This window comes from Zonotrichia albicollis, chromosome 5 (genome assembly GCF_047830755.1).
Source record: "Zonotrichia albicollis isolate bZonAlb1 chromosome 5, bZonAlb1.hap1, whole genome shotgun sequence".
NCBI classification, from domain to species: Eukaryota; Metazoa; Chordata; class Aves; order Passeriformes; family Passerellidae; genus Zonotrichia; species Zonotrichia albicollis.
The window spans coordinates 65,341,515-65,367,115 of NC_133823.1; the positions used below are offsets into that span (position 1 = coordinate 65,341,515).

The 25,601-nt window shown below is 45.6% G+C and overlaps 1 protein-coding gene across 2 annotated transcripts in view; it reads left to right on the top strand.

The window, feature by feature from the left end:
* LOC113459109 (ALF transcription elongation factor 1) overlaps positions 1-24,582 on the top strand; it is a 107,655-nt gene extending 83,073 nt beyond the window's left edge. The window contains exons 5-23 of one of the 2 annotated variants that reach the window (XM_074541970.1): positions 4,765-4,827; positions 6,753-6,852; positions 7,110-7,430; positions 8,917-8,961; positions 9,797-9,834; positions 10,514-10,634; positions 13,316-13,360; positions 13,506-13,592; positions 14,889-14,933; positions 15,046-15,132; positions 15,340-15,376; positions 15,747-15,798; positions 16,755-16,917; positions 17,305-18,480; positions 18,716-18,805; positions 20,383-20,635; positions 21,085-21,182; positions 21,370-21,453; positions 22,094-24,582. In XM_074541970.1, coding sequence (XP_074398071.1) covers positions 4,793-4,827; positions 6,753-6,852; positions 7,110-7,430; positions 8,917-8,961; positions 9,797-9,834; positions 10,514-10,634; positions 13,316-13,360; positions 13,506-13,592; positions 14,889-14,933; positions 15,046-15,132; positions 15,340-15,376; positions 15,747-15,798; positions 16,755-16,917; positions 17,305-18,480; positions 18,716-18,757 — 2,394 coding nt within the window. In that variant the 5' untranslated portion in view covers positions 4,765-4,792 and the 3' untranslated portion in view covers positions 18,758-18,805; positions 20,383-20,635; positions 21,085-21,182; positions 21,370-21,453; positions 22,094-24,582. Of the gene's footprint in view, positions 1-1,573; positions 4,828-6,752; positions 6,853-7,109; positions 7,431-8,916; positions 8,962-9,796; positions 9,835-10,513; positions 10,635-13,315; positions 13,361-13,505; positions 13,593-14,888; positions 14,934-15,045; positions 15,133-15,339; positions 15,377-15,746; positions 15,799-16,754; positions 16,918-17,304; positions 18,481-18,715; positions 18,806-20,382; positions 20,636-21,084; positions 21,183-21,369; positions 21,454-22,093 lie in introns of those variants that run through there. The other variant, XM_026792578.2, reaches the window with a different exon arrangement.
* Positions 24,583-25,601: the final 1,019 nt, after the last annotated feature.

A 25,601-nucleotide genomic window follows, 5' to 3' on the forward strand; every position in this document is an offset into this window, starting at 1 on the left:
GGGCTAGGACACAAGGCAATAGCCTCGAGTGGTGCTAGCAAGAGCAGGACATTTCTCCATGAAAGCCTTTCAAGTTTCTTCTCTGCCCATAGCCCTGTAACCTTGCTGTGCCATAGGGAACATTGCAAGGAGACTGGGAAATGCCCTGATTTACTGAAATTTACTGAAAGTGCAGACAATGGGCATGTTCTGTGTCCCATACACTTCCCGATGGCTGCAAAAGCACATGGGCTGCAGTGACATTCCATGTGCCAGGTGGGATCTGGTGTCACCCAGATGCCCTCAGCCCCAGGCTGGCAGGGCTCTGGCCCCTTTCCCAGCAGCTCTCCTGGCTCCATGGTGGCCACAGGCCTTGCCCAAAGCCAGATGCCATGGCAGCTTTCTGCCTTTGGCCATGCACAGTTCCCTCACCCTGAGTGGCACCACTGGCACCCGGCTTGCCTGCCTGCCCCTGCGCACTGCCAGCCTCTTCCAGGGCACCCTGAACCCTGCTCTGCCCAAAGGGATGGCAGCAGCCCCTGCACACGTGCTGGGGGATGTTGCTGGCTGGGGGTCTATGTACAAATCATGAAAGGGATGGGACTGCTGTGGAACGTGCCTCGAGCTGTTTATTTTTCAGCATCAGTCTCATTACATGGTTATGCCAATGGGAAGATGCCAGCAGCTCATGTCCCCAGCAGCAGACAAGAACTCAGTGTTACAACACAAAAGTTTTTTGACCAATCACACAAAGCAAAAACGTATTGACAGTAGTTCTATCCAGCCACTATAGGCACATGTACCTTTGGTTAAAACAATGCTTGCTTATTTCGAATAAAAGGCCTGCTTATAAGCCTTAAAATACAATGCACAGAGCTCTATTATTAAGCTTAGAACTTCCTAACATCTGGCTAGATATACTTTGCTGTAGCTTAGGGAGTTATTCTAGACAGGCATTAATGCACAGACCATTGTTCTATTTGTCCTTACTTTTCTACTTCGTATATAATTTTTCTCTGACAAATCTTAGGGCTGCTGCTTAGCTCCAATTGCAGTTCTGCTGTCTCTGAGGCCTGCCTTTTGCAGCTTTCCCAAAACCCTCTGATTTTAAGGATTCCACAGGGGATGTGGCAGGAAGATCTTGGCAAAGCTGCTCAGCCCTTCTGAGCCTGGGAGCCGCAGCTGCCCGCAGGCTGCCAGGGAGAGCAGCAGCAGCCTCTTGCAGCAGCTGCAGCCTCGTGCAGGTGCCTCCCAAGCCTCCTTTGCTCGGGGCTGAACATGCCCAGCTCCCTCAGCAGCCCCTCACCAGCTCCATGCCTTCTCTGGACATGCCCCAGCCTCATAGTGTGGTCCCAAACCTGAGCCCAGGATTCCAGATGCACCCTCAGCAGTGCTGAGTACAGGGACATTGGTCCTAAATCATAGAATATTCTGAGCTGGAGGGGATACATAAGGATAGATCCTAAAGTATGCCAAAAAATTCTCACAGTAGTGTTCAAATGTTGGGAACAGCACCAGAAAGAAGACATTTTTGATATCAGAGCACCAAACAACCTGAATTAATCAAATTAAATGAAGAAACAGGTTACGATGGAATAAACCTAATTTATTCATATATTGCTTTTCATAATTTTAGAACTTGGCTTTATGTGATTGGTTTTTAGCATTTGTCACTTTCCTTTTCTTGAGTAGAAATGAAGTAGTTCATTTAAAAATAACACCAAGGTGTACCCACCCCTGGCAGTAATGAAGGCCATCAATAACAGTGGTAATGCCTCCAGGATAAAAAAGTCAAGGTAAAAAAAAAATAACCCCAGACTGCAGCCAGAGAAGAGACCACAGTGCCGAGAGCGAGTCCACCCTGGGGAGAGCCCGTGTGCTGCTGCCTGGCAGGCTGGGGTCCCGCAGTGCAGTGCAGCAGGGGGTGTGGGCAGCTCCAGCAGGGTTCCGTGCCCTCTGACCCTTCTGTGGAACCTGGGCACTGCCCAGCCGTGCCTGGGACATTCTGTTGCTACCCAGGCTGTGCCAACGGTGGAACTGTCTTTGTTGGGGCACTCTTTGGGCAGTGCCCCGCAGAGTGCACAGCTCAGAGCGAGCAGAGCTCCGTGCAGCGAGTGTTGCTTGGCCTCAGAGCCTGTTCGCAGCGCATTTATTTACTGCCACTCAGGAGTCACTCATCACCCACAAGCCTGGTGGCTTGTGCCAGGTAATTCTGTGCTTTGCTGCCACGGGGCAACCAGGCCAGCCATGGCTGTCTCTGCTGCATTCCAGCACTGAGCACCAACAGGAACAGCTTCAAACCCAGGCTCTGCTCCTGCCTCTGCAAGCTGACAGCAGTTTACTGGGAAAGAGTCACTGACCAGGGAAATTGCCTTTAAAGCCTTCTTTATGCAACCATTTAGCTTTATTATTCCGCAGCTTGCAGTGGGACAAATCACTTTCAAGTGGAGAGAGCAAGGTTGCAGGAGGGCTTGCTGCTGATTCAGCTTGAATTTTAAGTGTCTCTGAAGAGCAGAAGAGCCAGGCAATCTCTGGGAAAGGAGGGTGACATGGGAAGCTCAAAGGCCCCTGCGTTCTGCCCCATGTGCTGCCAGAAGGTGCCAGCACTGAGAAGGAGAGGCTTAAGGGCAGACCGGGCAGATGTGTGGCAGGGGAGCTCTGGGCTTTTCCTGGGCAGTGCCTGCAGCAGGTGCTCCAGCTGGGGCCTGGGATTGCCCCGTTGGAAGTGGGAGCAGCTGCTCGAGGCTGCTCTTACAGTTGAACTGTCACAGCCAGGGACTCCAGGGGGAGGTTGCAAAGTCCATGTGGAAACACCCACATCCCAACATGAAGCCAAAGCTATTTATTTATATTTCTTCTAGTTTTAAGGCTCAAGGCCATTATAATTACAATGGCCTTGTCTACATCTGTATTTGTATATCATATGTATATAAGAACAATGGCCACCAGAATATTTGAATCATTCAAGGATAGGTTGGACAAGTCCTTGAGAAACCTGTTCTAGTGAAAGGTGTCCCTGCCCATGGCAGGGGAGTGGGACAAGGTGAAATCTTAGGCCCCTTCCAACCTCAAACATTCTATGTTTCTATGGTTTTATGGGGCTGTGGTTCTATGAATCTGATGTGTTCTCTTACTCTATGTCAAGTTTTCCCTTCAAATACCTCAATATATGCAAAACACCAAGATTTGTCCATAAAAATATCATGTGAAGTTTAGTGATAGCAACATTTGAAGGAAAAGTTCTTGAGGTGGGTACATAAGGTTTAAGTTTCCAAGCAGCTTCCGAGCCTCCTTGTTTCATTAGAACACCTCTTTGCCTGTGGCTGAATGGAGAAGGCAGAAAGAAGAGCAATTAAACATGTCCTGCTGTGGGATGCAGAAATGAGCCTGGCCAAAAAAAGTGCTGTCAAAAGCTTGTAAGAATTCCCATCAGGGTCACTGGGGTGCCTGCTCTCCTCTCCACAGCGAGGAAAGCTTATGTTCAGAAGAACAGCTTGGTTGCAAGAGCATTTGTGCCTTGTGCGAATAGTGTCAGGTTCATGCCGCCTGTGCAGCCTCAAATCCATGAAGCTCCACTGTGGCTGAAAACCTGGCCTTGTCAAGGGCATTTGGCTGTTCAGTGGAATCTAGATTTCCTGCTGGCCACTTGTGTGCTTTGTGGCCATCTTAAGGGTAAGCTGGTGACAGAGCAGGCCTCCCAGCCATGCTGTTTATTCACAAGTAGGTGTGCATGTCTCTGTACACAAGTTATGTCAATGCCAGGTCCACTCAACAGAAGTTAGAAGAAAGCTGGAATGACTTCTCCCTGTATGCTCTTGCTACTTCTGCCACCTTCATTTACCTTTAAATTCAAGTGGGCACCTTGTTCTTTTAAGGCAGTTTGTTTCCCAGCCAACATTTTGGTTTTCATGATGGTGAAGAGGCAGCAAAGATGCAGTGTTGCTTCCAGATGTGTCCTCTGAGCTTAGTGTGAGTGTCTATTCTTAGGCTTCCCAGCTGCATGGGGAGGTGGGGGTTTGAGAGGATTCCCATCTGTAATGGCCTGTGTCTCTCTGTGGCTTGCAGAATGGTTCCTGCTGGTCCCTTCCCTAGTGTTAAAGCCATGGCCTAGAGCTCATGTTTCACACCAGTTGTCCTCAGTGGGGTGGTGCAGAAGACTTCACAGGATGCTCCTGTAGCCTCCTCCCCAGTGAGAAATCTGCTCCCTCTAGAGTGTGAGATGCTGCAAGTGAATGTCAGAAATTTAAATGTAAATGTTTTCAGTCCTTTTTCTGCATTTTTGAGATCTTGCACTTCAAGATTTCCTCTTGCATCTGGTGAGGGAATATTGTTACTTTTTCATATAGAACTGTTGTTTTATGGGGTTTTTTTACCCTCCATTTCTTTCCTTCCTCTTTCCACAAATGCTGCCATTCATGTGGGGCCCATTTCGTTGTCTACAGGCAGGGTTGCAGGGTTCTTAGGGCACTTTTGTTCTGAAAATTGAACTAAATTTCCTGGAGCCTATAGCAGTGGCCTGGTTTGTTGTGCTCTTGGCCAAATCTGGGGTTAAGTGCTGACTTGAAATGCAGCAACACTGCTGGGGGAAGGGGAAAATGGATCTCTTGGTTCTCCCATTCTCAGCTACGTGTGTTTGGATGGTTTATGTTTAGGAGCACTGGAATGACTCCCCGTCGGGCACCCAGGTTCTAAGTGTAGCAAGCCCCTGGAGATCTTGACCTCCCCTTTAGGCACAAATTTGTGCAGATAATCACTCCTGGTGATTTTCTGTTTGTTCTCTTCCAGAGAAGGTGACTCGAACTGAGGCTTCATAATGGAACCGACGGACAACCAGAACAGCAACTATAGGTAGGAATTAATTTGAAGTAATCTTGGTTTTCTGGGTGCTGTGATGAATGTTGTGATGGTTTAGAAAAAGAATTCCTCCTCCAATGCAAGAATCAGAATTCTGGAGTGGGACAAGTGAAGTAAGGATTGTCCTATTAGTGAGAGTGGCTTCAGAGCACATTGCTATTTTAAGAGCTTCTGTTACAGCTCCAGGCCTGGATGTTGTCATGGGTCAGGGCAGATCCTCTGCTGAACTTTCTGAAACTAATCTCTTATTACTGGAGCCAGGGCTTTCCCTTCTGCAGTTTGGGATGCTTTCGGCCTGGGAGTATTTTCCTGTTTCAGTCCATACCAAAGCTCGAGTTGTGTTTTTTTGGGGTGGGGGTGATTTTACTCCTTGTGGAACATATTTGAAGATGATGAGAACTGAGGTGATAATTCAGGGCAGGCATTCAGTCTCATCTGTCTCTTTGAACAGTCGAGTTGTTGGGGTTGACACATCAAGTGTAGAGCAGCAGCAGCAAGTACAGGATTATTTTTAATTTTGCACTGCTGAGCTGTTTTCCCCCTGGAGATGGAGGGCGTGGGACTGTGCAGTCCCCCTGCACCAAGGCTCCCAGGTGCTGGGCGTGTTGGTGCTAAGCCTGGAGGTGCAGTTCCCAAAGTTCCCTGGCCTCAAGGGAACTGTGCAGGATTGTGAATGGCAGCAGAGCTCAGCTTTGCAAGGGCTTTGAAGAGCATCTTGACAAACACCTTCAATGGCCAGGTCAGACATGGGCAGCAAAGGTGTGTCCAGGGCTGGGGAGACTGGGAGATCTATAGGCTTATCTAAAAAGTCTGGGCATTTCAGTAGCGTGCAGACTTATGTACTCTGAATTAGGAATGCCATCCAGTGCAAAAACCTGTTTAGTTTAAGTAACGGCCCCTCAGTATGAGATGAGGCAGCTGTGCCTTGTCTCTAGGAATGATTAAACTTTCAGGAGCTGATTATTGGTGTGGTGTTGGAGTAAGTGTCACTGCTGGAGCAGACAAGGCTCTGCCCTTGCAACATGGGACACTTGGGAAGTTGGATTTGCAAAGAAGAGTTTATGAATTGTGTGTATAGAGAAGGCTGTACAGTAGAGTAGAAATAGATACCTGCATCCACTGTGCCTGCATGCTTTCCCTTCCCCGATGTCCATAAATATCAGAGCCAGAGTTTCCCTCATTTTGCAGTAGTCTTTCAAAGGCCAGGGATAGTTTAAAGGATCTGGTTTCCCATGATGGGACACTTTATTGATGTTTTGTTGTGGGGCAGGTGTGATTGAGTACATGCATAGGTGGCTGAGGAGGAACAGGGGGATTTGACCTGGTGTTTGCTGAATGTCTGAGAACTCCTTTCTAATCACGCTGATAGGATGGCTTTAAATGCAGCTACATGATTTTCGAGGGAAGCAGCTTTCCAAATATCCATTTAAAGTAGAGAGTGAATTTCCAGGATTGTTTATAAAGTGGACAAAGTTCAAGCCTTGAAAGTTGAAACACCTTCAGAATAGAAGATTCTGTTTGACACACAAGGGGGGAGACTGGGCTGAGAGGTCTGAAGGAGAACAAGAGTGCCAGTTTCTCCCATTAATCATTGCAAGAGGATTTGCCAGCTCATGTGCTGATCACCCCTGTGATTTCACAAGGAAATGGGGGCAGAGTCTTTCCCTTCCCACCCTTCTTGATGGCTGGGATCAGGAGTAGCAATCCCTGAGAAGGATGTGTGCTGTCCCCTGTGTGTCTCATTGCTCTGGGGCACAGCACACACTGGACAGAACTGATTTGTCCACTGTCAGCATCCTGAGAATTTCAACATTGCTTTGCTGCTGGACATGTGCCCTTGTGGGAAAGCCCCCGTTTCTGCACAGAATATAAACAGGGGTTTGAGTGTTAAGTATATTTTTTTTGTCTCTGTCTAAAAGCTGGAACAACAGCAGAGAATTGTTCCGTGTTCTGGAGCAAGAGAGGCAGAAGAGGAAGGTAGCTCCAGAGAAGGCTCCCCTCTTTCCCAGTCCCTACAAGGTAATGGGAGTGGAGTGCAGGCTGGAAGGAGAGAAGGAAAGAGGCTCGGGGTGGGAGAGGAGAGCTGTATCTTCTGCATGGGCTATAGCAGACTTGAGCCTCATCCCTGCAAACACAGCATCTTCCCATCTGCTGCACTGAACATCCTTGGGGGGATGCATGGTGATTCCATGAAGATGCTGAGCAATGTCTCTTGCTGAGCTGGATCTCTTGCTTTGGGTGTTTCTGACATTTCCCCCTCTATTCTTGTGTTGCAGACCAATAAAGAAGATGATCTGTCAAGGCGCATTAAGAAATTGCTGGGCGAGTGGGACCCCAAGGTGTCCCTGAGATATGAGTCCCCTCTGAATCCCATATGGATTCCAAGAAAGCCCAAACCCAGGTCCCGGGCCCCTAGTCGCAGGCCAGCCTCCAGTAAGACAAATCCATATGAGGACATATGGAGAGAACCCTCACCAGAATCACTGGGCATCAGACTTTTCCCTGAGCAGAACTACAATGACAGCAATGAAGGTCTCTCAAATCGGAGGTCAGAAGCCAAAGCTCCACAATCCAAAATTCTTCCTGAGCTTGTCAAGGTGAGTTCAATTGTTGGGGTGCTGTGTTATTGGCAATCCCTCAAGGCCAAGGGACCAGCACACAAGCCCTGCCTCCTCAGGTCAAAGGCACTTGGTTCCCAGGTGCGTTTTGGGGTTTTGCCAGGCTCCTCCATCACCACTGGGATGTTGCTGTGCCCTACAGAATGTAGGAGCCCACAGTGCTGAGCCATGGCAGCTGGTTCAGGAGGGCCATGGAGATGGTTTTCAAATTGTGTTTGGCCTTTGGAAGGAGAAGGAAGAGCTGGAGGCTGCAGTCAGCTTTTCCTGGAAAAGGGTGTCTATCAGCTGCAAAGGACTGAAGGCAACATCTTGTGGAAAATAAGAGGAAGCTGAGAGAAGTAGAGCACTGCAGGGCCTTGCCTTCTGCAGGAGCCATTCTTCATGCCAAAAAGACAAAGCACCATTCTGGATCTCAAGCTCTTGAAAGTGCAGAGTACTGCAATCAGCCTCAGGCTACCAGCAATGGGCAGTGTTCGTCCTTGCTGCTTGGAAGCCCAGCTGAGGGAGTATCAGTGTGCAGAAAGGAGCAGGGATGCTGCATCTTCCTTGGAGAGTGTGGTGAGGGAGGGGAAGGAGTGGGTGCCCAGAAAAAGTGTTTCTGGGAGAGGGGTGGAGTCCTTGCCAGCTTCTGCACCCAGCTGAGGGTGGACTCAGCTCTTTGGGGTAGCCCAAAGCCAACTTCTCTCCATAGTGTGTCTCTGGGCAGCCCTGGAAAACCTCCACTGGTCCAAATTTGCCTGCTAAATCCATCACTTTGTCAAGCAGTGGGAGAGTGAGAAATGGTAGTATGGGATTTGCAAATCCTCCAGGGGCAAAAAGAGGATGTCTAAAGTCAGCCAAAATTTGCACAAACTGTGGTGCATCTTTCCAGAAGTGTCAGAAGTCAGTGTCTTGTCCAGACTGCTGTTGTCTTCAGAAGAATAAGGAGTCTCATTTTATTTGGGTGAATGAGAAATATTCCCCTCTCTCTAGAACTGGCTTAGAAGAATTGGGAACTATTATTTCTGACTGTTTTTCTTTTAACTAAGGAAGCTTTCTGCACAACTTTTTAAATGCAGAGGCAGCCTCTGCCTTTGAAGACAAAGTTTAGCTGCTTCAAAGTATAATAGTGTAATTCCATAAAGGGAGAAGACTGCACAGACATATTTATATAATAACAGTAATGACAAATAGCAGTAGTAGTAGTTTAAGAATGGAAACAATATTTCCAGATTGCCAGGTTCCAAAGGGATTTCCTCTTTTTCTCAGAGGCAGAAGAGATGACTTTGGGAATTTCAACTGGTTTTCCACTTGGCCTCCATTATCAATTCCCCTTCAGATGGGCCTTTTGATCCTTCGTCGCATTTTATTATTAATGAAATTGCATGACATTTCTAGAGTTGTTGGTAACCAAATGCTGCTGTGGGTATGTCAATCAGTTAAAAACCAAAACAAACTCATTCTGCCTCCCTCATTCTTGTTTCAGAAAAAGAAGCCCATTGATGTGTCATCCACTGAAAAAACTTTGAAGGTTGGTGCTCTTCCATAACAGATCTCTGTATTTGCTTATGTTTTGCATACATTACAGAAATGGCTGGGGAAAAATAGATAGCTCAGCTCCTGTTCACTCAGCAGACATTGCTTGCCCTGAAAGTATATTCTGGGGTGGGCTGAGAAGTAGGGATAAAAGCTGGATCAGCCTTCCTCTCAGTCTGTGAGCGTAACACTGTCTAGAGCAGTTCAAGAACCAGACTGAACACTCATGCCAGGCAGCCAGAGCTTCTCCTCCCTCAAGCTGGGGGTTGCCTTTCCTGAGCTCCCCTCATCCAAAGGCTCTGGACCTGCTGCCTCATGTCTGGGCTTCTAAATTTCCATTTGGGAAACAAAGGGAAGCCAGCCCCATGCGTTACTGAGAACTAGATGCCATTGTGCCTTGGAGTGTTTCTGAGTGGGCAATGTGGCAGCAAACCTCTCTTCCCTCTTTTCCGTTGTTTTCAGCTGGCTCTGTATCTGTAGAGCTGTAGCATGTTTGAGCCAGAGGAGGTAGATGAATGGAAAATGCTTCAGGGACTCATACTTTTGTTTCAGTTCTGATCTACAATGTGATGTTTTTCATGAACACTTGAAGCATGTCATCTGTGTGGAAGCACAAACCCCATTTTATCTTGATTGTCAGCAAAAGCATTATCTGAGAGTGTTAGACAGAAGTGGGAGTGTGAGAGTGCTGCCGACCAAGTCAGTTTTAGATGTTGCCTGCACCAGGCACACAGACATGCCTTTAAATCATCCCCACTGGTTGCATTGTGCTGAGTTCCCTGAGCTAACCTTGCCTCCCCCTCGCCTCTCTGTTTTTGTGAACAAAACAGGTCGTGGAAAAGACAACTTCTTCACTTGGTCCTCCAAGGTATAGTTGTGTTCCCAAACTATCCTCTAGGCCAGACAAAACTGCTTTTCCTTTGAGGGGGAGAGGAGAAGGGGTTCCTGGTTTCCCTTGAAGCTGCAGGCTTTGGTTTGATGCTGCTGAGGGCTGCTGTTGAAAATTGGTTTCATTTTGGGGGGGGTTTCAGGAAAGCTCCCATTAGAAATGAATAATCTAGGCATGCTGGAGTTTGCCTAAGAACCAGACTTGTATTTCCCCAGGTGTTCGTTCTTTTCTCTTCCTCTCCCCCAGTGGGTCTGTAGATCCTATGTTTTTGTATTGACCAAGAATCCATCCTGAAACTTGTTACCCTTTATTGGAAGTGTTTCTTTTGGGGGTTGGGGCTTTCAGAAACACACTGGGCTGTTTTGGTATTTTTTTCAACTTTAGTCAGCTGAATGCAGCTTTACAATGCGGCAGTGAGATCCTGTCTGCATTCTTGTCTGGCTGTGTGTGAATTAAATGTTTGATAATTCCCAGAGGGTTTTTTCATATGGTGTTTTATTTTTGGAGCACAGCAATGTCTTCTCTGGCCTTCTCCCCTCTGCTCTCAGTGCCCAAACTCAGGGCTCAGTTTTAGTTTTGAATGCTGCCATGTCAGTGGAATAAGTAAGTAACCTTCCCCCCTGCTGCTTCCTAATTTTGTCACCTTGTGGCCTTGCAGAGTTTTCCAGTCCCAGCACAAGAAGGTGGCACCAGCACAGCCCAGCAACTCGGAGCCAGGGAGCACCAGGGACTGCCACAACCCCTCAGTGTCTGCATTTCCAAGAGCACCAGCACCTAAGGTGAGTGCAAATCAAATGCAGAGGCTGCTCCCACAGCCCCTTGCCTAACACTCTGCTGTCTGAGGGCAGTCAGGACGGGAGACCTTAATTACTGTCACTGTTCAGGTGTCCCCTTGAGACCTCTGCAGCAGCATCAGACATTTCTTGCCCTCTGCTTCCTTTCTGGATTTTGTCATTAATAAACCCTTCCTGGACTTCTGGTTCTAAACCTGGCAGTGTTGCCACTTGTCCTTTGGCATCATTGTCCAGTCCTTCTGGAGTTTTCACTCCAGGATTAGTCCATTTTGAAGCTGAGGGATGAAACGTTGAGTGAATGTGCTGAATGATCCTCCTCTGCAGTAGGGATCTCTGTACTGGCTCCTGAGTGACTGGTTTCTTTCCATGGGTGTTTTGGACAATGGCTCTGTGAGCGAAAAATCCCTGTTTTCATTTTCTCCTCATTTCAGTTCTGTTGATGTCATATAGTCTTCCATCTACTTGCTCTGAAAGATGAACCTGTCTTTGCTAACACAGTCCTGCAGTGCTGAAGCCTGGAGAGGGAGGAGGAGGAAGAAACAGTGAGGCTGTAGCCCTGGATCTCTAGCCTGTGTGCTGGATGTTCAGCATGGGAGAGGTGGTTGGGCCACAGGGCTGGGCTCCTTGGCTCTGAGGAAATATCCAGCGAGCTGTGCTGCATGGAGGAGAAAGATTCAGCCAGAGAAAGGATCTTGGGAAGGCTGACCAAGGGGGGCCTTTGGCTGAAATCTCAGCCCTCCCTCCTGTTTTGGGTGAAACAAGAGCTGTAGGGAGACCCCTGCCCTGCAGGGACCCTGACAGTGAGGAGGTCTAGAGCAGAAGAAACTCTGATGTTCTTCCCTCCTCCTGCTTTGAATTCCATCTGAATTAAAGTGTTTGGCCTCAGTTATGCTAAACAGCCACACACCAAACAGGATTCTTCCTGGGACCTCCCTGGACATCCCCTAGGACAGCCACTTCTTCCAGGCCAGGAGTTTGGCTCATTCAATGTCTAAGGCACATGTCACCTGCCGCTGGGAATTCCTTATTGATGGCTTCTTTTCCTGGCAGCACTAAATACTTGAGGCTTACAGCTGGAACAGGCAAGCACAATCCAGTGCAGAGTGAATTAATCCACAGGGGATAACTGTGCAGGGACTCATTTTGCCTTCACAGAGACACTGAACAGCTCTTTCCCCTCTTCCCCAAAACAGAACCTTTGCTCTCCTCTATCACCCTTGTCTCTTTAAAGCATCTTTCCAAATGAGCTGTGAGAAGCCTTAAAAGTAGAGCATCAATGAAGCTTAGATGTATCTCTTGTCCTCCTGTGCCAGGTTTTACCTCTTCTCTGAGCACCTGAGCAAAGCTGTTTGTAAAGCCAGCCTCCTTGTTCATGTCTTTAGGAGCCCCTCAGCCCAGCAGACAGCCTTGTATTGCCTGCCCTGACAGACTGGGGTGTGTGAGAGGCTTCATGGCAGGGCCAAGAGTTAGGAAGTGTCAGGGTGCAGAAAAGAACAGGAATGTGGCATCTTCCTTGGAGTGCGTTTAAAAAGAACAGTCAAAAGAAATCCCAACCAAATGGAAAAAAAAAAAAAAAGGTCAAGTCAAGCTGTGTTCCTCTGCAGTTTACCAAATCTGGAGCCAGAAAGAAGAATTTGAGGACAACTCAAGATCACTGCTATTCTCATGTAGAAGGAAGAGGTCTTCCTTGAAGTTGGCTGAAAACAGATGAAGAGTCTGCTCTGTCCTGCATGAGCTCCATGTGTGGGTGCTTTTCTTGTGCCAGAAACGCTCACCAGAATCAAAGCAACCTTGCAGAGCTGGTCCATTACCTGGGCTTAGTTTGAAATTTGCGATCTCTGCTTTAGTCCTTCAGAAATGCTCCTGTGCCTGAAAGCCTGAACCTTTTTCTGTGTTCAAGTGCTGTGTGTAATAAGCAGTAGGATGTCTTTCCAGGAGCCCAAGTGATGATGGTTAAGTGCTTTCCCAAGCAAGGGCTCAGTCTTGGCAGGAGGACCCAGCCTGGAGCCAGCCCGAGTTACCTGAGTAGGAACAGTGTTCTGAGCTGGAAGCCAAGTACCAACTGCACCTTGCAAGGGTTGCAGTTAAATCAAGGTTGTTTTGTTTTGTTTTGGTTTTTTTTCTTACTTCAGAAAAATGAGTCTGATATTATTTGGGTGAATGACAAATATTACTCCTTCTCTAGAACTGAATTGGGAATTTCTCTAGAATTGGAAACTTTTATTTCTGTTTTTTCTTAACTGATGAAACTTCGCTCAACTCTTTCACATGCAGAGGCTGCTATGCCTTTGCAGGCAAAGCTTAGCTGCTACAATAGCAACTAAAGGAAGTGATATTCAATAAAGGGAGGAGACTGTGGAGACATACTTTCTTAATAAGAGGAATAAAGAGTCAGCAATAGAAAATGTTTCCTGACTGCCAGGGAAGCCTGACATTGACTTGCCAGAGGTGACTGGTGGTTTCAGCTCTTGCTCTGCTCAGTCTCTGTTCCTTACTGCCCTTCAGATGAAACTGTTATTCCTTACTAGCATTCCATTATGAATGGACTTGAGTGACATTTTTAGAGCTGCTGGTCAGGAGCTCATGTTTACTGAGTGCATGTTGTTTGCTATCAATGGGTAAAATACCCAAACAAACTCACAGTGCTTCTCTCTTTCTTGTTTCAGCCCACTGTGGACACTGATGTGCCGTTCATTGAAGGAATATTGAAGGTGGGTACTCCTCAATACCAGATCTCCATGAGAAAGCCTGTACAAATCCATGGGGAAGTGGATCCCTCTGACTCTGGGAAAGGTGAAACTCTGTCTGTGTCATCAGGAAAACTCCTGAGAGCTGCTTCTCTCCCTCTCTTTCCAGGAAATGAGCACCCCCATGTCACCTCTCCTGCTAACCCTTCAGTCACCTGTGAGAACAGAGACTTACAAATTTCCATTGCAGGCAAAGGTAACCCAGCCCACTTGATTTATGGTCTCCTCGAGCCAGGTCTTATAAGCACTCAGAGATTTATATCACACCCAAGATAGCTCAGCTACCTCAGATGGCATAAAATCAGCAGGATGGCTTCTGGGGTAGTGTTGGAAACAGAAAAGTTTTAATAAAAGGCAAAATAACAAAACTCTTTACAAAGAAAAACTGAGCCAGGTGCAAGAGGTTCTTGCCCCAGGTAAAACACCCCACAAAAGTGGTTGGTTTCTTTGTTCTCTTCTTTTTCTAGTGAATTGCTTAGGCTGGACTTTTTGGCTTCTGTCCAATTGGCTATCCTTAAGTTTGAGGTGAAGTCTCTCAAGTCCTATCATGTATCTTTTTACCTGATAGAGAAGAGAAACTTCTAGGCTTTTTTCTTTCTTAAGGAGACAAAGCACAGTTTTGTCACTCCATCAACAAGGAGCACATTCCTATGCCCACTTTTTTCAGGGCTTCCGATAAATTACAAGAGATCTTTCTGCTGAGCAGAAGCTCAGTGTTGGCAGAAGGAGCCTGCTTGGAGACCTGCCTGAGTTCCCTGACCCTAAACAGTGATGGGAGTTAGAAACCAAGCAGAAACTGCATCTTGTGTGGGGTTGCATTATACCCAGGTGTTTTTGTTGGTTTTTTTTTTTTTTTTCACTTCAGTGCAAGAAAGAGTCTGATTTTATTTGTCTAAATGTCATAAATTCTTGTGAACTGTCTTAGATGAATTGGGAACTATTATTTCTAACTGTTTTGGGATTTTTTTAAACTACTGAGGCTTTATGCACAACTCTTACATGCACAGGCAGCCTGTGTCTTTGCAAGCAAGGCTCAACTGCTTCAACAGCAACTTAGGGAAAGTGCAGTTTCATAAAGGGAGCAGACCATGAAAACATACCTTATTTAAAAAATAGTGATAACAAGTATATGATAATGATGATAATAATAATAAAATAGTGATAAATAAATAAATATAGTAATAGTAATAAAGAGAAGTAGGAACAGTAGTTTAGAAAGGGAAACAGTGCTCCCTGACCACCAGATTCCAAAGGGAAGACAGACATCTGAGAGGAGGAGGGGGAGTTGACATTGCTGGGTTCAGCTCTCTCCATGCCTGGTCTCCATTATTAACTCCTCTTTAGATGAGCTTTTTCATTCTTACTCTCTTTTTATTATTTTTACATCTGCAATACATTTATGGAGCTGTTGGTAAGCAAATGTTTGCTGAGTTCCTGCCAATTAGTAAAAAACCCAAACAAACTCCTTCTGTTTCCCTCGTTCTTGTTTCAGACAAAGAAGCCTTCTGATGTGCCATTGACTGGAGAAATTTTGAAGGTAAGTGGTCTTAAATAGAAGATGTCTGTGTATGCTTATGTTTTGCATACAGTAAGGAAATAAGTGGGGACAAAATACATTTTGAGAGCTGCTTCTCTCCCTCTCTTTCCAGGAAAAGAGCAGCTCACTGCCATCTCTCCTGTCACGTGTCCAGACGCCTACAAGAGCAGAGACTTCCCAACTTCCAGTGGCAACAAAGGTGACCCAGCCCATTTATGCCAGGGCTTCTGATAAATTATGACATCTTTTCTGCTTAGCAGAAATCCAGCTCAGCTATTTGGCAGCTCTTGGAGTGTTTGAAAAATATTTACTCAAAAATGCATATGCCTATAACATGCCATTAACACAGTTTTGATGTCAGCAGATGTTTAGCTACATGCTAAGCTACTTTGTCCTTTTATTCTAGAAATCCCACCCTGACGGATCTGCAGCACAGAAGCAGAGTAAGTAGAAATGCAAAGAAAACACAGTTCTTTGTGTGCTGACAGGTAATTTTGTGTGTTATATGTAGCAGAGACCATCAAGTGTTCACACTGGTTAAGCAGCACGATTTCCTCTGCTTTGCTGAACAGGGATGAATTTAGGAATGGCTTAAGAAACTGTAACCAATCATTAGCTAGACCTCAAGGCAGCACTTCAGCAGAGGACAAGCAGTTTTTAGTTAGGAAACTCCCATCTGGAGTGATGGACAATCTTGGTGGCAGACCCCTCCCTAGAAGAAAGTGACTCTCTAATCTGGTGCTGAGAGACCACAGGGTAAAATATGCTACAAGGGAGGCATGTAAAGGCAACCTTTTCATTTTTGCTTTCCAGAGCAGGCTAGCACAGCTTCAGAAACATTGCCAAGTTCTCAGCCAAGAACATCGTAAGTAACCAGACTCTGTTCTCATCTCTGCTGGGAAGTTACTTAAAAGAACCTGGAATGCACAAAAAATTGGGTTATTAGTAATTTCTTCTCAGAAAACATCATTGCAGGGAATTTTCACCAACAGAAAAATTGTTGTTTTATGATGGACTCACTAAATTGTTTAGGTTTGAAAAGGACTTGAAGATCATCAAGTCCTGTTGTTAATCCAGCAATGCCAAGTGCACTAAACCATGTCATGACTACAATGACTGTGATTAAAACCAAAACAAAATAAAAGTAAAGAAAAAAATTCTAAGTCTTCATGTAACAGACTAAAGATTTTGTCTTCTTTTATAACCTGTGGTGCTTAACATCTTGTCACACTTCGTACTTGTCAACCTGATAATGCATTAGGCTGACATAAATGCTAAGGGATACCAGCTGAATCTGATAATTCCTGCATATGGTTTTGATGCCTGGCAGGACAAGTAATGCTTCAGCTACCTAAACTGTATAGATCTATTGATGACATTTTAAAGTTATTTTGTTGTAAAACTTTCTTCAATTGCCCAAGTAGAAGTTTTCAAAAAAGTGGTGTAGTTATTTTATTTAAAAAGAAACATAAAGAAACAAAGAAATATAGTATTTTGCATGGACTTTTTAAGAACCTTACTTTATATGCTAATAATATAGCTAGTTGCAGAGTGGGATGAAGCCAAAATTTCTATACTTATGGGAATTGTGTATGTTTGTCTGGATGGGTGTGAGTTGGAGGTTTGATAATTTCCAAGTATTTTTTTATTCTGGTGCTTTGTACTTTGAGTATGGCAATGTCTTCTCTGGCCTTCTCCCCTCTGCTCTCAGTGCCCAAACTCAGGGCTCAGTTTTAGTTTTGAATGCTGCCATGTCAGTGGAATAAGTAAGTAACCTTCCCCTCTGCTGCTTCCTAATTTTGTCACCTTGTGGCCTTGCAGAGTTTTCCAGTCCCAGCACAAGAAGGTGGCACCAGCACAGCCCAGCAACTCGGAGCCAGGGAGCACCAGGGACTGCCACAGCCCCTCAGTGTGGGACATAGACCTCAGCTCCAGTGACAGTGAGGAGAGCCTTCCAAGGGTGCTGGACCTGCCAGCACGTCAGGTGAGTACAGAGACCATGGAGAGGCTGCTTCCACAGTCCCTTTCCCACTGCAGTGTGGTGTCTTAGGAAGGAAGCAGATGTTGTACTCTGTTACCAAATTCTGCCTAGTTTGTTCTGGAAATACTGATTTGTAAGACCCCTCTCACTGCAATGAAGGCTTAGGTATTTGCACTGACTGGTTTATGATTTTTTATTCCTCACATATCCATCCATGGTGCTCGAGGAGCAAGTTAGTGCCCGTGGTCTGTTAGAGTCATTTTTTCACAGGCTAAAGGCCAGAATTTATGACTTCTGGGCAAGAGTCCTGGGCTCTGGTGAGCTGTGCTAGGACAGAAAGAGTCAAAGAAGGCACCAGTCTTGAATACTTCTTTTCTCTTTTTTTGGCAGCCTGGGCCATCAACTGCTAAAAAGTGGTGCCTTGACAACCTGGTGACCCAGACAAAGCAAGGAGCAGTGCCAAGAGAGGGTGTCAGGGAAATTGCCCGTGGGAATGGACATGAGGAGGGTGTGAAGCAGAAGCAGGGCATCAGCAGCAGTTCCTGCCAGCAGCACTCCAAGGCAAGGGAGCCTCCTCACAAGAGCTTTGGCCAAAAGGATTTCCACAAGACCTGTGCCCAAGGGGCCAAGGACACTCACAAGATCTCTGGCCCAATGACCAAGCATTTTCAGAAGACCTCTGGCCAAGTGGCTAAGGCTCCTCAGAAATCTCATGTTATGAGCACACAGAGCTCTCTGAAGCCTCCTGTGCACACCAAGGAGCCATTGCGGGTATCAAAGATTGTGGGTGTCAAAAGGCCCAGTGAGCCCCTGGTGGATGACAAATCCAGGAAAATCCGGAAGCTGGAGAATAAGCCTGGTCCTTTGGAGGTCAGAGACCACTCCTCCAAAGACAAGCTGAAAGTCCAAGAAGCAGAGAACCCAAAACCTGCTTTCAGAAGTGGCCTGAAGCTGGGAGTGCAAAAACACTTTGAGAAGAGGAAGCACCAGGACCCTGACAAGAGCTGTGCCCCCGTGCCCAAGGCTCCTGGCCAGAGTTGGGGCCAAGTGGCCAAGGCTCGACATGAATCTGATGTTAGGTCCAAACCCAGCTTTCTGAAGCCTCCTGTGCGCACCAAGGAGGCCTTGCTCAGGAATACTCTGGGTATCAAAAGGCCTGGTGTGTCCTGGGTACACAATGAGTCTAAGAGAGTCTGGGAGGCAGAGAGGAAGCCTGGTCTTTTGCAGGCCACAGACCAGTCTTGCAAGGACCAGCCCAAAGTCAAGAAAACAATGAAGCCAAAAGCCACCAACAAAGAAGACCTGAAGCTGATACTTCAGAAGCTCTCTGAGAAGAGAAAGGACAGGGGCTCTCACCAAGCCAACGCCAAAGGCTTTTTGGAGCCCAAGCTCCAGAGACATGCTCAGGAATGTGATGCCCTCATCCCCAGTGGCCACAGGCCCAAGGATTTGCACAAGAAGAAAGTGCCCTGGCCTCCTGGGGACAAGAGGTTCTCGCCTGCAAGGGAGGCAGGCTTGAAGAGGAAAGCCATGATGAGTCCTGAGGAGTTCCCTGGAAAGAAGAAGGTGAGAGGGGCCAGGGGAGGTGGGTGTGGACAATGACCAAGGTGGTGTTTGGAAAACCTATGTGGAGTTCCTGATTCATAGGCTGGCAGTAGAGCCATGGTGCTTCTCCTCTAAAGGGAGTTCCGGTGTGTTATTTTTAATGTTTTCAACCAGAATCTATCAAACTGAGCTGTATTGGTCTGTACTTTACATGAACTTTGTGAATTTTTCTCTCTGTTTTTATTCTTCCTGCTAGAGGGAAGACAAGGGAGACACTCCCAGGAAGAAAAAGGAATAAGACAAAATAATTTCAGCTTTCAGCAAACAAAGGCTCCAATAAACTGAAGTGAGTATGCTGTGATGGCATGTCAGAAAGATGTGTAAATCTAAGTCTCTCTTCAGAAGGGTAGGATGAAGAACTGTATCTCCTGTCCAGACACTCCAGAGTTTGCTTCTGACATGGTGTGCCTTCTGCAACTACAGCTGCTGCATATTGGCTTTCCATGCTGGAAGATACTGTTGGTTGGGGGTTTATGTATAAATTATGAATGAGATGGGATTGTTGTGGAACATGTTGTTTATTTTTTAGCATTAGTCTTATTACATGGTTATGACAATGAGAAGATGTTAGTAGTTTGCATTTTTGGTAGCAAAGAACTTAATGTTACAACTTGCTTTAAAAGTTTTTTGACCAATCACACAAAGCAAAAGTATGTTGACAGTAGTTCTATCTAACTACTGTAAGTACAAGTATTTTTTGTTAAAACGATGTTTGCTTATTTTGAATGTAATACTTGTTTGTAAGCTTTAAAACATAATGCACAGACCTCTATTATTAGGCTTAGGACTTCTTAATATCTTGCTAGATAAACTTTTCTGTAGCTTAGGGAGTTGAGAGAAGTGTTAATATACAGACTATTGTTTTATTTTTCCTTATTTTTCTACTTCTTATATAATCTTTCTGTTGATAAATCTTACGGCCATTGCTTAGGTCTAATTGTAGTTTTGTTGTCTCTGAGGTTTGCTTTTTGTAACTTTCCTAAAACTCTCTGATTTTAAGAATTTCCACAGAAGCTGCCAGTGCAGAAAGCAGCTCTGAAGGTGTAGGTGGGTAAGGGTAGGGAGCCTTTCCCTTCTGACATCCTCTCAAAGCACAGAGATGTTAGGGCTGATGATTGGCTGGGTGAAGGGATGTTCCAATTCCATTAGGAATGGAAGAACTTTAATTCTGAAATTTCTCCCTTTTCCTCAGGGAAAGCGAGCAGCTGTCTTAGTCACGTGCTGGCTTTTGGAGTGGGAAGGGTAGGAGGTAGTTTTGGGCAGAGAGGACTCTGGATCATGTCAGGGCTGGTGCTGTGCTCTGTGTTAAATCATCCTTGGTGCAGCATCAGCTGAGCCAGGGCAGAGCAGCTGGGGAGTCTGTGTGCAGTGGGCAGGGACCAAAGCATGGGAAAAGTGAGTGCTGAAAGAGGTGACAGGACTGTCCCATGCACAGCAGAGTCAGGCAAGAAGTGCAGCCTTACACCTGAGCCTTCTCACTGGGTTTAGCTTAATTTCCTGCTCTCCTGATGCTGCAGTGAGCTGGGATGCGCTGCTTGGTGTGTTCTTGGAAACTTTGCGAAGCTGACTAAAAATGGTGGAAATGAGCAGTGGTGAAACAAAGTTGAAAGCTATTTGGTGCTGCTTCGTGTTGCCAGAATTCCATGGACATCCTGATTTCAGATGATCAGAGATGTGCTAGGCCACTCTATTATGGAATGTGAAAGTCTCTGCCAATTCAAACTCCCTCTTATTTGAAGCCTCTCACCTTTGAAAGTGTTGCCTTGTTGAGACAATGGCATGAATGGCAGGATGTAGCCAAGCTTTTAAGAAATGCCTACATTATATGTACATCATAGTCATGGATTTGCCTCTCTTGTCCAGAGCATCAGAAGATTCATTCCAAACTGAGAGGAAAAAGGCACTGCTGCCACCACTGCCGGCCATGACTGATGCACAACGTGCACCAAATGAGTTTGACCCAAATGAGACAATGACACAAAAGAGACCCAGAACTGAGACGGACGACCTAGACCTGCCTGACGTGGATAACTCTGCCAGAAACCAGGATCCTTTGTTTGCCAGCACAGGAAAGTGGAGGAAGACCACAAGGAGGAATCCCAGGGCATCAACATCGGTATGCAGGAGAGCTGGTGGGAGTATTCCTGCAACCCTCACATGCTGTGTGGTTCACTTCAGAAACATCCTCTCAGATGAGTGACCATCTCTGACTGTAGGCAACTGCAGATAAAATGAGTGTATTTATAAAAAGGAGCATGTTTATAAAAAGAAATTGTGGTTTACTTAAAAATAACCTGTGGGTGTGACCGCAACCTGGGCCTAAAGTTTTATATCATGCGGACAAAATTGTTGCATTTATGGGTTAAAAAATTAGATTTTACTGGCTCTTTATACAAATTTGGCTGTTTACTGATGGCTCAGGCTATAGGGTCTAGGATGTTTGGGCAGGGGAGCAAGGGCTGAGTGTCAGGCTGCACACTATTATGAGTGTTAGGCCACACCATGTGCAGTGTATTAGCTGCCTTCTAATTACTTGCTTTTTCCCAATAATTTTCCTGCTTCCAGCGCTCACTGTGCTCCCAGCCATTGAGCAAGGAAACATGCTGTTGAATTTCTCCGTGCTTGGGAAAAGTTTATTGGTACAAAGCACTGTGAGCTGCCAGGTGAGAAGCCAAGGTTCCATTTCAATTATTGGAGGGATTGCTGGGAGAGAAGGCAAGAATGGGAGAGCCCGGTGCATAGACTGTGCCTGGGAGAAATGAACATTTTCTCTGGAAATGTAGGAAAACCTGGCTTTGGAATCCCTTTAGGCATCTCTCTCTGACCAGCTTTCTCTCTGTGGTGTTTCAGGGATCAGCAGGGGATGAGAAGAATCCTCTTCCAGTGATTTCTCTGCCACATGAAGACAAGACAAGAAGACCTGAAGTTAGAACAGTGAGTGTTTGCTTTACAACCCTGCCTGGAGTTTCTGAAGACACCAGACAGGGCTGGCCCTGCAGCCACCCTGGCTTCTGCTTCCTCACGATCACTTTTGGGAGCAAAGAGAGAGGGAGGCATGGGAGAGCTGCCCTGTCAGGGAAGCACTTGCTTAAGTCACTTGGCTACAGCTGAACAGCACTTGAATTTTTGAATCCTTGCTGGGTCTTTAATCAGTATTGGCCAACAGAAATTCCTAGAGTTGCTGATACATTTTTTCTTGCACATTTTAGTCATTACAAGTGTTGCATTGTCCTGTGGTGCAAGCAGTGGGGAATATTGAAAACTGTAACCTGCCCATGGGGCCTTTGCAGTGTCATTTTCCATAAAATACCAAGTTTTGTGGGCTTCTCTGGGCAAAGGGATGCATTGCCATGATCTGCTGGCAAACTTGCAAAAGAATATAAACATGATGCACCTGGCTGAGTGGCTGGGAGGCTGTAAAAATCCTCTCCAGAAAGAGGCAGCTGCTGAAAGTCAAGAAGTTTTGCAGGTCCTCTTGTAGTAAAAGTCACTCCAGTCATTGATTGTGTTCTGCCAGGTGTGCTTGTTGGATTAATCCAACCAAATATTTTCTCTCTCCCTCCTTTTGTTCCAGAGTTTTCTGCTGAACAAAGCCAAGTGATATGACCAAGAGCTGGCCTGACCTCATACACGGAATGAGACAGAATTTACAGTGACCCAGACTGGAACCAAGTGCCTTGATTGGTCTCCAGGATGTAAATAGTTCCAAGTTCTCCGTTCCATTGAAAGCTTACAAAGAGTTTTGTTTTGGTTTTATTTATTGTTCAATGCAAAGCACCTGCATTGTTTTGTTTTAAATACAGTTGTAAGTTCTTTTGGTTACTTTTGGAAAGCGTGTGGTTTTTGAAGGTAATGCTTTTCTAGCTTGCAAAAGAAGGGATGAGATGTGATACTTGCCTATGAAATGACCTAGTGCAATGAATTGTTGGAATGGGCCCATGTCGTGGTGCTCTATAAATGTCTCTATTATGAATAACTAACAGGACCATTGTCACACCTATTGCTGCCAAGGAAATCTGCACTCAGACTGTGTTACTAAGGGTCTTGCTCAGTTTCAGCCTCGTCAGACCCAAGTTTGGGTGGCACAATGACACCTGAAGTGTGGCTGGAAACAGCTCTGTCTGTCCCCTGTGCTGGAGGGATACGACTGAGGGGGGGGATTCCTCCCTGGGCTGCTTTTTGGCATTTGGGTTGGTGGAGATACAAAACTGCAACGGGTCCTTGGGATTGCTTGGACATTGTTGGGAGTCTGAGAGGCTCCAGGGAAAGGAATCTCTTCTGACAGAGGAGGAAAGAAATGGCTGAATGGGGAACATAAAAGTCATATTTTTATTTGGATATTTGCCTGCAAGCACTGGTGGTCTCAGTGAGTGTCCAAGAGCAGAATTTGGTACCAAAGTAGGGTGTCCTTCCTGTGGGAGAGGACTCAGCCACACCCTTGGATAGGCCCAGTGCCTTAGAAACCTGCCAAGGGAATCCAAAAGGGAAAAATGAGCTGTTTGCAAGCACTTCTCCCTTGCCATGCTAACAGTGGAGGCAACATCCACAGCACCAGTGTGTTCAGTTCACACCCTTCTCTACCCAAAGATTTCCTGGGAATTATTCTTGCAGTATGGCTCAAGGAGCTATTTTGTCAGAGAAATCACACTTCTGTGAAAAAAAAAGAAAAGCCCAAAACCCTTTCAGTTGACTTTGATGGGCTTTGGATCAATGTTATTTATCCAAGATATTTAGAATCAAGTTCAAAAACTGTTAAACAAGAAATTTTACTTGCATAAGTAGTTTCATTGTGCCTCAAACACAGATGAGGATGTTCCTTTTTACAGTCATATTCCCCCATCTACCTGCTCAAGTCACAGTATCGCAACATGAATGCAAATTACTGGTAATGGTCATAAGACAGTCAATAAAACACAGATGCTTGATATCAGTGAGAGATTCTGGAATCTTGATTTATCACCTGCTAGTCCAGTGTGTTGACACTCTTGTCTACCCAAAGATTTCCTGGTGTGTGACAGCAGCATCCTGCCATCCTCACACCCAGTGGTGTGTCTGCCTTAGCCCTCTGCTGCTGTCACATGCCTTCCCCATCTCTGACACACCTGTGCCAATGTGGAGGGAAGGATTGTATCCCCAAATAATTGTGATTACAAGAAAGAATTATCTCCACGTCATTTTATGATGTAGGAACAGGTCAGCACAGATTTAGCAGTACCCCCTTTGTAAAATGCCTGTTTGTGGGTTTGAGGCTCAAGAAAATGAACAATAAATACCAGCAAAATGCCCACCTTTCCAAAAGGGGTTTCTGCAGAAATGCTCCTGCCTGGAGTCATTCTGCCTTCTGGCCCTGCAGGACCACCGGGATTAAGGCTGGATCTTTCTGCATCTTCAAGGGATTGGCCTTTTATGTTCACTCTATTAAAATTCTTATCACTTCAGGGATAAACTGCTCTAATGGGAGGAAGGCAGGTCCATATTCCTCCTCCCCATTTTACCTATCAAACCTTATTTACTCCTCGTCCCTGGAGTTGTCCCTGCCCATAGCAGGGGGGTTGGAATGAAACCATCTTTAATGTCCCTTTCAACCCATGCCATTCTATGATTCTATGAAATAACAGAAAATTTTAAAAAATCCATTGTATTTCAACCTTGAGCCAGGTCAGGGCCTGCAATAGGTTAGGAAAGATGCTCATTGTTTTCACTTGGGGCTACTCTAGGACATGAACAAGATGACTGTTTGTTCTGGTTTGAAAGCAAAACCAGTAAGAGACTCCAAGTCAGAAACACAATTTATTATAAAAAGGGAAAAAAACCCAAAATACATGTAATAATGCAAAAGAAAAACCACTGACACAGGCAGAATACAACCTGACACCCTGCTAGTCAGGGTGGTGGTAGCAGGCCAGATGAAGTGGTGATCCCATAGAAAAGATCTGGTAGCTCATGTCCTCTGGAAACCAGTGGGTGTTTGTTCTTTCCTCTGCATGGGCACAGCCGACAAAATTACAAACACTTCTCTTTTTAATTTAATTAGAATAAAAAGGGTGAAATGTAGCCATGATATTTTCTGAAAAATCCTCTCCTTAGGATTTTTTCTCCTGAGAAGCTGAAAGGCCTCAGGAAAAAGTGTAAACAATGGTTATCTGCTGCTGTGGAATGCAACAGGTGCATCTGTGATTGGTCCCATGCAGCTGTTTCTAATTAATGGCCAATCACAGTCAGACTCTCAAACAAGCCTTTGTTATTCATTCTTTTATTATTCTTAGCCAGCCTTCTGATGAAATCCTTTCTTCTATTCTTTTAGTGTAGTTTTAATATAATCTATATAATAAAATAATAAATCAAACTTTCTGAAACATGGAGTCAGATCCTTGCCTCTTCCCTCATCCTCAGACCTCTGTGACCACTGTCACTAGCCGGTATTCAAACAGGAGGGAAGTCTGCAGTCTTTCTGATAGAAGTGGACACATGTATTTGGTTTCTATTTTAAAAAATACAAGTATCATCATATGCTTTGCCTTTTAAAACTTTCTGTTCTTAGCTGAGTATTTTAGCAGGATATCAAAAGCAAAGAGTTTTGCTGTCCGAATGGCTCTATGAGGAATGAAATTCCACAGGGAAAGAGGAGTATTAAACAGTATTTGAAGCTGGAGCAGTATAACCACATGGACCACAATTCCCTTTAAACATAAAATAAATAAGGTGGGGGGAGTAGGGCCTTCTTCCACTGTGGCTGCTCAGTCCCTCAGCATGGAATGGAGGGGAAATTCTTTTGTCATCACGGTTCCTTGCCAGGACAGGTGTCAAATCACAACAGCTTTATGTGCAGGCAGATCAAGTTTGTCACCACAGTAACTCTGTATTTTTATTTCTTGTTATACTTTGTCGTCATTAGCACATTTCCAGCAATAGCGATTCTAAAACCAGCTCTGCACAAAATGCATTTATTTAGCTGTGGTGCCATCCAAGATTAACAACGTGGGACACCACTGTTCTGGGAACAGGCTGTTCCCTATAAACCTGCTTTGCAGTGATCTTGCCAGTCCTTAGGGATACACCTCCAGAGCCCTGACAAGAGTGTT